General features: G+C 36.7%; 1 protein-coding gene across 14 annotated transcripts in view; it reads left to right on the top strand.

The window, feature by feature from the left end:
- Positions 1-42: 42 nt before the first annotated feature.
- The window catches only part of HELQ (helicase, POLQ like), a 51959-nt gene continuing 40512 nt past the window's right edge, over positions 43-11489 (top strand). For 3 of the 14 annotated variants that reach the window (XR_006791789.3, XM_064584717.1, XM_054508842.2), the window contains exons 1-7: positions 53-367; positions 1399-2107; positions 5826-6004; positions 6671-6871; positions 7302-7374; positions 9402-9499; positions 10545-10643. Coding sequence is in view for 12 of the 14 variants with exons in the window: in XM_064584717.1 (XP_064440787.1) it covers positions 179-367; positions 1399-2107; positions 5826-6004; positions 6671-6871; positions 7302-7374; positions 9402-9499; positions 10545-10643 (1548 nt within the window). In the remaining 2 variants the exon portion in view is untranslated. Of the gene's footprint in view, positions 368-1398; positions 2108-2762; positions 3011-4481; positions 4628-5825; positions 6005-6670; positions 6872-7301; positions 7375-9401; positions 9513-10544; positions 10644-11489 lie in introns of those variants that run through there. The other 11 variants (XM_045880855.2, XM_045880858.3, XR_008506571.2 and 8 more) reach the window with 11 other exon arrangements.

Genomic DNA, 11489 nt, shown 5'->3' with positions numbered 1-11489 from the left:
GGCGGGTCCCTACGCTTCTGCCTCCGCTTCCGGTCTGAGAGCCCCGGCAATTGATTTGTGGTCTTATTCTAAGGTGGATGGAGAAGCTACCCGCGCCCTGCCCTCCTCTCCCTCTCCTCGGGGGTTTGGCGGCTAGGTCACGCGGGACGAAGTTCGGGCAGGGTCCTCGGCCCCTGCCATGGATGAAGGTGTTTCCCGCATCCGCCGGCGGGTGTCTGTCTGCAAAAGGGACCGTCCTAGCCTAGGGAGCGGTTTTGCCGCCCCCACCGCGGCCGAGCTCAAGCCGGGCGATGAGGAGGGGGAAGAGGAAGAGGAGATGATGGCTGGGAGCCGGCGGAGGAAAACCGTGGAGGTGCAACCGGTCGAGGTACAACCTCAGCTCTCAAATTCCGAGTTCCTTGTTTCATGGCCCACTTTGGGGGAGATGATACAAATCCAGGTCTCCTACCACGCATGCCCACTGAAAGAACACTAAGACCAGCTCTAGAAGCCAGGGAACTAGACACTCCAAAATTTTGGTTGTTCCCTTCCTACATGCAAACAGTGGACCAATTGTCTACTAGCCTTCATTTGCTTACCTCGACTTTGTTATCGCTGTTAATTCTCACTTGTGAGGTATTGCTTTGCTATCCTCATTTTTATATAGATCTCAAAGGTAGACCCCCGAGACATAGAAGTCGTACATGCAGCAAATAAGAGGCATGATTGCGACGCAAATCTAGATTTCCAAGTTACTGCTGCTCCTGCGGTACCAATAAAACCTATCATTTATCGCACACCCATTATGTACTGGGTACTTTGTTAAGCTATTTACATTATCTAGATTTGACAACAGAAATCAGGCCCTGAGAGGTCAAGAAACTGCACTTCTGTTTTCTTAATCACTTCACTATACTGCTACCTCTAAATTTACATCTCTTCTGTTGAGTAGACCATCCCAAGTCAGTGTGCAGACCCTCCCTTCCAATTCCTAATTCCTAAGAACAGAATCTCCTTAAGAGTGTCCAGTCGTTTTGTTACAAACCAGTTTCTGTAGATTGGAGTCTGGGAGGGGGAATGGTGCTGCAGTTACCTGAAACCTCTAGTGAGATGACATTCTAGTAGATGTCTATTGGTCTTGCTACCTTTTTAAGGATTTAACACTAGCTTAAGAATTAGGATCCCAGTATCACCATACCCTAGGAGTGCAGCTTGTGAAAATTACTTAAACACTCTGGCTTTCCTTTTCTTCATCTGTAAAATGGAGATGATAATATCCATTTCACAGGGTGATTTACATTTCGGTCTATGATCCATGTAATTATATACCTGGTATATATTTAGAGGTAGCAATATAGCTGAAACTTGTGCTCTTAGTGAAGCTAGAATTGACCATAACGCTTTTCGTTTTCTTTCCAGAATGACAGTGAAGAGGACATGTTTGGTGACTATGACAGCTTTGCTGAAAATTCTTTTTTAGCTCAAGTTGATGACCTGGAACAACAACATATGCAAGTTGCTGAACATAGGAAACATGCCTCAGACCTTAGCACTGAAGATCTTTGTTCAGAAAGCATCAAACACAACAAACTCAGCATTACTACTGTGGGCAACTTTACTGAATTAAAAATGGATGAGCACATAAAGAACCAGAGTAGGCATGAAGATGTCTCCATTGAACCTGATATTTTGTATGATGTACCTTCTTCACAGGTTTTATACTTTGAAAATTTGCAGAACTCTTCAGATGATTTGGGCAATCAGTCTACTAAAGAGAGGGATTGGAACGCATCCTCTCACAAGACTGTGAATGAGGAATTACCCCAGAATAACATAGAACAACACCAGCAAATTGATGATTCCTCTTCTAAAGTCAGAACTAGTTCAGAGGAAAATAGGAGAAAAAGTCTTAAAGAACATCTAAAAAGTGCCATGACTGGAAATGCCAAGGCCCAAACACCAATATTTTCTAGAACTAAACAGCTCAAAGAGACTCTCCTATCTGAAGAAATTAATGTTGCTAAGAAAACAATTGAGTCATCATCAGATGACCTTGGTCCTTTTTATTCATTACCCAGCAAAGTGAGAGACCTTTATGTTCAGTTCAAGGGAATTGAAAAATTATATGGTAAATGCTTTTTGCTGAAGTGAAAAAAATTTACCATTATTACCATATTACTAGTGCAAGTCAATAGAAAGCAGATGCTTCTGTGGTCCTATATCTCATCTGAAGACAAAAATATCAATCCTCTCAACCTTCCATCCCTAACCTGCTGCTACTGAACGTCTTTCCTTTCCTTCATGGTCACACTTCTCAAATCTATTATCCTTGCTGTCTCCCTTTCCTCACCTCAAGTAATTCCCAGCCCACTCTGGGTTCTAAGCTCTCACTTAAGGTCTAATGACGAGGGTGTCTAAATCCAATGATACTTTTGGTTCTCACTTGCCTGACTTCTCAGTAGCTTACATGACACAGTTGTCCAGACCCTTGAAACACTCACTTCTTGACTTCTTGACATTCCACGCTGGTTTTTTCATCTGACTGTCTAGCTGCTTCTCAGTTTTCTTAGCTGGTGTGTTTTTGGCTGGCTCTGTCTTCTGTACAAAAAGTTGAAGTTCCTTTGACTATTCATGGCCTGAGTGAAAGTGTCAATATTTGTAATACCATTGATTAAGACTAAACATCTTTAAAGACAGCTGAAGTTAAGTGCAAAGAGATAGTATTAATAACAATATATATTGTAATGTTTTTCAAAAATCCTGGGTTCTTGCCTATATTTCAGATATGTGTCATTTTAGACAAAGAAGGGACAGTTGCTGGCATCCTGAAAGATGAGCCTATCAACCAATCACTTCATAAGTATTTCTGAGACTCCTATGTTAGTGCCGTATGAACCATATGAAACCATGGTTCTCATCTCAGGGAGAAGACAATCAGGTGAAGAAGTAGAACTACAGGAAACAAAGTAACATAAGACTACAAGAGTCTAATAAATTCTAAATTGTGAGGTTTGCAGTTAAAGAGCTAAAGGTGTGTATTGCCCTTGAAGTAGGTGTTAACTTTCTTCCCTCTGCTCTTCTCCTAGTACCTTGTTCTTTATTTAATCTGCATCTCCTGCCAGACAGTACCTTGAGGACAGGGCTCTATCTAACTCATCTTTTTCTGATGTAACTAACGCAGTGCCTAGTACACCCTGGTAGGTTCTCAATTGCTGGGGGTTATCGGCCTAGTTAGGAATTCTGGCCCTGTCACTGAAACACAAGTTTTGCACTCTGAGCCTTAGTTCCTGATCTCTTAAAAAGGTATAATAATAACAATAATGGTTGTTTTGTAAGTTATGTTCTGCATCAAGGACATGCCAAGTTAGACTGTGGTAATGACTGTCCATAACTATATTAGTAGCTTCTAAGTAAGAACTTCAGTAAATAACAGGTTTTTAAATCACTTTTTACTTATAGATCTGGCTTGATGACATGACCAATTTAAAGCATAAATATGTATGCCACTTTTCATTGCACTAAAGCAGTGGTTCTCAAAGTGTAGTTCCTGGACCCCAAAGTCAGCATCACCTGGAAACTTGTTGAAATAGGCATTCTCAGCCTCCACCCTAGGCGTACTGAATCCACTTCTGAGGTTGTGACCTGGCAATTGGTTTTAACAAGCCCTCCCGGGGATTCTGATGTGCCAAAAGTTTGAGAACCACTGAGCTTGAGAACCTCAACCTTACTGTTATTTTTACCTTTTTAGTGTAGAATTGCATGCTTGATGTGTTTTATATAAATGTTCAGAACCAAGTTAATTTCATCCTTTTTTAATGTGTGAAGATAAGTGATATTACTAAATATTTGCTATTTTGGTCATTTTATACTTTAAAAATTTGAGTTGGATAAAATGCAGAAATGGTCAAGTTATATTTTCATACAAACAGCTTCATACAAGCAGCTTCATATATAATGGGTGATACCAGTCTGAAATATTTTTAATATGTATTAAATATTAAGCTTACGTATTTAAGTGTTTTTGAAATACTTTTAAAGTGGAAAAAAGTCATTTGCAAATATTTGGGAATCACCAAAATACAAGAAATTGAAGTCCCTTGGCTGTCATTCAGACGTAATTATTTTTAATACCTTTGTAACATATCCTCTTAGTCATTTTTTTAATTTAATTTTTTTGGAAAACATAATACATTCAAGTCCAACTTTTATATATTCTTTTCTAATATCTGTACATAATTGGGTTTATGCAATCCAATACACATTCATGATCTTTTACTTAACTGTATATTGAGCATGTATAAATCAATCTACCACCTGTTTTCAAGCTGCAAAGAATGATATCATATAATTGTACAATAATTCATTCAACTTTTACCCCTTGATGGCTCTTTGTTATATATAAACACTGCTATGGATGATGCATCTATGCTATGGTGAACATCTTGCACATAATCTTTATATGTCCTTGCTTTTATTTCTATAGGTGTAGAGACCTAGAAGTAATACTGTTAGATGAAAGACAGTGTGCAGTTTTGTTTTCAGTACTGTTAGTTTGCTTTCCAAAAGGATTATAGTATTTTATGCTCTCATCAACCACCACAAGAATGTCTATTTGTCCCCAGCCAAGTCGGCTCTGGATTTTCCATGTGTGAGGCTTTTTTTTTTTTTTTTTGGTAGTAGTAATTACTTGTATTTTATTTGTGTATTTATTTTGCCAACCCGTTAAGTAACAGTTGAGCGTCTTTTCATGTATTTCTCCCTGCTGTGTAATGTCTTATCATATCTTTTGCCTGTTTTTCTAGTGATAAAATACTAGTGCACGTTTTGAAGACTTTTGATGATCCACATTGTCAGATTAGCCTACAGAGTAGTTACACTAGTTTTCACATTATGTTTTGGATCTGATGTGATCCTTTTCATGAATTCCACCTTTCTAAATTGTGGAACTCCTAGATGGCCAGTTAATAATCTTAGTCTTTTATATTTTAAAGATTTTATTTTTGGGGTGCCTGGGTGGCTCAGATGGTTAAGCGTCTGCCTTGAGCTCAGGTCATGATCTCAGGGTCCTGGGATCAAGCCCCACATTGGGCTTCTCCGCTCAGCAGGGAGTCTGCTTCTCTCTGCCCCTCCCCCCTGGTTGTGCTCTCTCTCTCTCTCTCTCAAATAAATAAATAAAATCTTTTTAAAAAATTAAGATTTTATTTTTAAGTCATCTCTACACCCAACGTGTAGAGCTCTTATAACACTGAGATCAATAGTCACATGCTCTATCAACTGAGCCAGCCAGGCACCCTAATCCTAGCCTTTTGTGGTTTAAATATTCTTAGAGTTCAAGGTATTCAGACCAGAGTTCAGCTCCCTGTGAGAGCCAGTTGAATAGTCTTCCTTAGTGTGTATAAAACCTCATAGATTTTTCTTTTCTCCTCCTCCCATTTCTCTCTAGGATGTTGTTTGTGTGGATGAGAAAGGGAAGCTTACACAATCTCCTTGCAGAACAAAAGGAAAGGCTAGGAATTCACACAGATCTTTGTACTATCCTTTAGTTCTTCTGATGTCTCAGATAATGTCCCAGGCACTGTTGGCATCTTAGACCTAAGTGTGCAGCTAGCAAATAGGTGGCCCAGTTGCCCACTCCGCTGCCCAGGCCTGAAGAATTAAGACTCTCATTGGCTGTGTCCACTGTGCCCTGGGGATGTTTGACACTTAACATTGATGTATAATTACACTTGTCATTATGAGAAGATGGATATACAGAGTGGGATTTGATTTTTCCTTCTTAGGAAACTTTCTTGAGACTGAATTGCAGAAGGGGGAAAAATAATGTTTTTTTTTTTTTAATTCCACAGAATGGCAACATACTTGCTTAACATTGAATTCTGTGCAAGAAAGAAAAAACTTAATATATTCCTTGCCAACAAGTGGTGGAAAAACCCTCGTGGCTGAGATTTTAATGCTGCAAGAATTGCTTTGCCGGCGAAGAGATGTTCTAATGATCCTACCATATGTGGCAATTGTCCAAGAAAAGGTGTGATTCTTTTTTTAACAAACAGTATTTGCTAACATTTTCACATTAAAATATAAAAACTAGCATAACTGTAACAACTTTTCATTGAGAAGAGGTAGAGAATATTTTTAGGATGTGCAAAAACAAGTGTAGGACCTACCAAAAATCTCTTCTAATACTAGTTACCTATTGCAACAAGAATTTTATTTTTTTTTTCTAAACTGGTGGATTAAATTCCATTTTAATATTGATATTTAATATATTGATATTCAGCCTGCCTTTTCAAGCAGAAAGTAACCAATTATTTTATCAAAGTAAGTGAATTATTCTGGGTTGTTTTTGTTTTTGTTTTGCATCAGAGGAGACAGTTGAAATTTATTTCCACATCAATTATGTAGTTTAAAAGCTACATTCATTTTGCAAAGAGCCAACACAATAATTATGACATTTCTTAGATATATGTCTTATTTCCACATCGATTATGTAGTTTACAAGTTACATCCATTTTGCAAAGAGCCACGCATTAATTATGACATTTCTTAGATATATATGTCTTATCTGTGACCTTGTTCTCATTCATTGGTATTATATACTATTTTAGATTTTTTAAAAATCAACATGAACACTTGGTAATTGAGTTCTTATTTATCTGATTTTTTTGTTTGCTTATTTTAACTAATATTCTAGATTTCAGGTTTGTCAAGTTTTGGTATAGAGCTGGGTTTCTTTGTTGAAGAATATGCTGGAAGCAAAGGAAAATTTCCTCCAATTAAAAGAAGGGAAAAAAAATCTCTATATATTGCCACTATTGAAAAAGGACATAGTCTGGTGAACTCCTTGATTGAAACTGGAAGGATTGGCAGTCTGGGTCTGGTTGTTGTAGATGAGGTTGGTAACTACTTTTATAATTTATCAACATTTTTATTATACTAACATTATTATGTGTATCTGCTTAGTACCTCTATGAAAATAAGTAATTTATTTTAATATATAGGCAATACAGATTAATACATCTCATGCTTGGTAATCTTAAATTCAGTTTTGTGTCAAGTGTTTTTTGAAGAGTGAATATATGTGTGTATATATTCCAAATTTTATAATGGTATTTATGAATTCTAGATATGTCACGATGTTGCCCCAATCCTCATTAACCAAAATACCAGTGATATAATGCATATGTACTCTAGTTGCTATATCCAGAATGCTTAAGAGTTATAAAGCAAAGATTACTTCATTTCATATAAATACATGCGTGTTCTATATAGGCATTATATGCAAATTTACTTTTCTCCCTCCCTTCTTTTTTTAAATCTCAAAGTTGCACATGATTGGTGAAGGGAGCCGTGGGGCTATACTGGAAATGACCCTAGCAAAAATCCTCTACACGAGCGGTAAGTACTTTTTCAAATGTGGTCACTAACTGATTTATCCTCAGGAGGCCTATGAAAGACTTAATTCTCTCACTAGCTAGACTCTGTAGCCTCGAGTAAGATACTTAACCTTCCTGCCTTGGTTTTTTATTTCTAAAGTAAACATAAATTTTGGTTGGAAAAATGGTTATGTGAGCATAGTTGTGAATGTGAGGGAAGTTAACATTTAGACATCCCATATTATTATCCTCCACTTACTAGCTGTGAGTGCATAAGCATGTGACTCAACCTCTCTATTTCTTCATCTGTAAAATGGGGTAATAACGGTACCACCCTGAGGGGAATGGTTGGGAGGATTATATGAGTTAATGTAAAGCAGTCAGCAGTTGCCCAGCAAGTAGCACTCAGTAAGCATTTGTTGCTGCCGCCACCATCTATATCGTCCTCATCATACTAATAAAGCAGTAAATGTAAGTAGTCACCTTAAGGAGCTATTTGCAACATCAGATAGTCTTTCAGCGTATGTGAAATATTTGTTCTAAATGTCTTCTTTCCTATTTATGGATACACTGTTGCAATACTTATTAAGTTATATATTGCAATAGCTTATATATGGAAAAATTATTATAAAGGTCAAATATTAAGGATTATTTTTAAAATTTTGATAGCAGTGGTATTTAGGCAGGTTGTAGCACTTTATAATCATACATTTAAAAAGTTCTTGAGTACCTACCTTGTGCCAGGCACTATTTTAAGTGCTAAGGATATAGCAGTGAATAACACACAAAAAAATAACTCTGCCTTCCTCAAACCTGTATTTTAGTGAAAGTGAGTAGACAATAAGATAAACAAGAAAACATACAGTGTGTCAGATGGTGACAAATTCAATGGAAAAATATAAAGCAGAGGAAAAGAGGAGAATCGTCACCTACTTGTCAAATCCAGTGCACACTGACTGTCCTTGTCTTATTTTTCTTTAGCATTTGGTTGTTTATCATTTTTTTTTTCCTTTGAGTGCTAAAACACTCTCTCGGCTTCCATACTGTCTCTCTATGGGGGATCGTGTGTTACAACTGAGAGATAGCATAGCGTAATGGCTGAGGGCAGACTCTGGAGCTTGATTAAAATCCTGGCTCACTTTTAACTACATATGTGACCTTGAGCAAATTATATTAACTGCACCTCTGTTTCCTCATGCATCAAAAATAGATGATAGTGAAATGGGCAAAATTGGTGAGGGGGATTAAGAGGTACAAACTTAACAGTTATAAAATAAGTCACAAGGTTGAAAAGTACAGCATAGGGAATATAGTCAATAATATTGTAATAATGTTGTATGATGACAGATGGTAGCTATACTTACTGTGGTGAATAGTGTATTATGTATAGAATTGTAAAATCACTGTGTTATACACTGAAACTAATATAACACTTCATGTCAGCCATCCTTCAATAATAAAACATTTTAAAAAAAATGGATGATAGTAATAGATCCTGCCTGACTGAACTGCTTTCCTGTGGAAGGCAGCCATTTCATACTGCCCAGGAAGACATGCAGCTTCATGAGTTTCATTCCACCTTTGTTTAAAAAGAAAAAAAAGTTGATAACCTGATAGCAAGATCCCATAAAGGGCTTTATTTGGCAAGAGTTCAGGACCTATTCAGCCCTGCATCCTACACCATACATCTGCCTATAGGCATACCTGTGGGACATGTCATAACTCTTCATAACAGTGGTCCACAGAGTCAGCAACAAGCGTATTTATATTCATTATTGTTGCTTAGAAGTCTTGATTAAGATCCGACTTTATGCCCAGTGTGAAATTCTGTAAAATTCCAAATAGTAACTTTCAGGACACCTGAAAGTTTTCAGTCTTTGATTCACAGAATAATCCTCTGCTACTATCTTTGTATTTTTCTTACCTCCTCTCCACTCCCTCCTTTCCCAGATCACTCAGGAAGAATCCAGAACACAAAAAGGTTGCTAAATTACTATTATGTTACACTAAATAACATATTTTCCTCAATCCTTTGGATTTTTTTTTTAGAAACAACTCAAATTATTGGCATGAGTGCAACACTGAACAATGTTGAAGACCTACAAGAGTTCCTTCAAGCAGAGTATTACACCAATCAGTTTAGACCAGTATGTACCTAAGGTTTGCACTGTATGGATTTATGTCTATCATCTTACTTAGAAAGAAAAGTAGCAAACATACTGTTTTAAAAAAGTCTATAGAGTAGTGAAGGGGCATAATTCCCCTGACCATGGCTATATGCTAGTAAGAGTTTGTGTATAGAGAATATAAACTTTGGGTTTAGGGATCTTGGCTCGGGTCACTACTGTATCTTTAGCACCTGGAATAATGCTTGGCTCATGGGCCTTCAATGAATATTTATTGAATGAAATTTTCCAGACCCATTCTATTTTTCCACTTCTTATTCTGTAAGATAAATTTTTTTTTTTTACTTGGTCAAAAAAGAGAATCACCAAATTTTAATTTGAAATTTGATATTTTTACATTTTCACCAAAGAGGAGAATTTTCGAGAGATACTTTAATAGTCGAATTAGACACTATTCTTTTAAAAATGCAATGAACTGTATTTATAAACATTTTTTGTCAGGCACCTGGGTGATTTAGTTGGTTGAGCATCTGCCTTTAGCTCCGCCGCTTCGGGCTCCCTGCTCAGTGGGGAGTCTGCTTCTCCTTCTCCAGCTCTGCCCCTGCCCCCCTGCTCATGCACTCTCTCTCTTTCTCTCAAATAAATGGATAAAATCTTAAAAAAAATTTTTTTGTCTATAAATACTTAAAAATAATGTATTTATAATTAAAAATGATGGCTGATAAGACAGAAAATTTTAGGTCTTGAGGAATAACACAAATAAGACAGAATGTGAACATTGACTTATACTTCTTGTGACAAATACAGAAGTGTCTGGTTTCCTTTTAGATAGTGGCTGTTCAAAAGTATTTCTTCAAGGGTATTAATCTCTACTTTGATTGAAAGGGAAAAAGAGACTTAAAGAAATGGTAAAGAAAAAACTTTTACATTGAAGCATGTTTTACATACCTTAGAAAAACTACAGTTTTTGTATAGCTGTCCGTTTTTACACCATTTTACAAAATTTAAAACTCTGGAAAGAGGAATTTGTATATGGTATTAATTGCAAATGTCTTTCTAATTTAAGGTTGAATTAAAAGAATATTTGAAAATAAACAATGCAATATATGAGGTTGACTGCAAAGCTGAGAACAGCATGACTTTTTCACGTCTCCTTAATTGTCAGGTAACATTGATAACCCTTGAGTATGAAGTTCCCAGACTTGGTGCCCTGGGGCACCACAAAAGATTCACAGGGTACCATGGGATAGTTTAGATAATTTAAGAGAAATAGCTGGTGCTTGACAACTGTTGCGTACCATACAAACTGCTGGTTCAGTGTAGTTTCCAGTTTGGACATCAGATCACACTGTATTCCTTTCTATGATATTGTATCTTAGTGAAGATTTTGTTTGTTTTTTGCAGTTACTGTAAACAAATACCATGTGAAAATCAATGTGGGACGGAAAAAGAGTAGCCATGTCCAATTTGATTCTAAGATTTGAAAGACTATTGCAGTGCCCGGTTGTGCACACAGCCTGTTAGTGGGCTGTTACGTTTAAGAATGAGATAATACTTTCTTCATTCAACTGATGTGTATTATTTATTCAGATGGCTACTAAATTGTGAGGAAAAACATATTTAAGTTGTCTGTACCTAAATACCTAATAAACAAAGCTGTTAGGTATTTCTTTTGGCCGTGGAGCTCCATGAACCAAGAAAATCTGCAGACCTCTCCCTTAAATGTTTATTCATTCAGCAATAAGCGCTAAACAAGAAGAAACTTTTGTGGGCTATGTAGTTCAGATACTGGGTATGAAGATGTTAATGTCTGCTGTGTTAATGTTCTGTAGCTTGTATAAAGGATATTAAAAGGGGGAGAAAGAGATTTTACAATATTTTTAGAATTCTGTAAAGGTGTATTACTCTAAATCTGTATCTTAGTTTTCAGTAAAGCTGAAGCAAGTGAGATTTTTAAATAATTTTATATTTTTCTCTATGTCGGGTTCCTTGTATCTGCTTGATGAATACA

The sequence above is a fragment of the Mirounga angustirostris genome, unplaced genomic scaffold, assembly GCF_029215605.1.
Source record: "Mirounga angustirostris isolate CCGP_5_RB_7025 unplaced genomic scaffold, mMirAng1.0.hap1 SCAF_2, whole genome shotgun sequence".
NCBI classification, from domain to species: Eukaryota; Metazoa; Chordata; class Mammalia; order Carnivora; family Phocidae; genus Mirounga; species Mirounga angustirostris.
The sequence above is the reverse complement of the archived record's forward strand: the minus strand, read 5'-3'. Positions and strand labels throughout refer to the sequence as shown.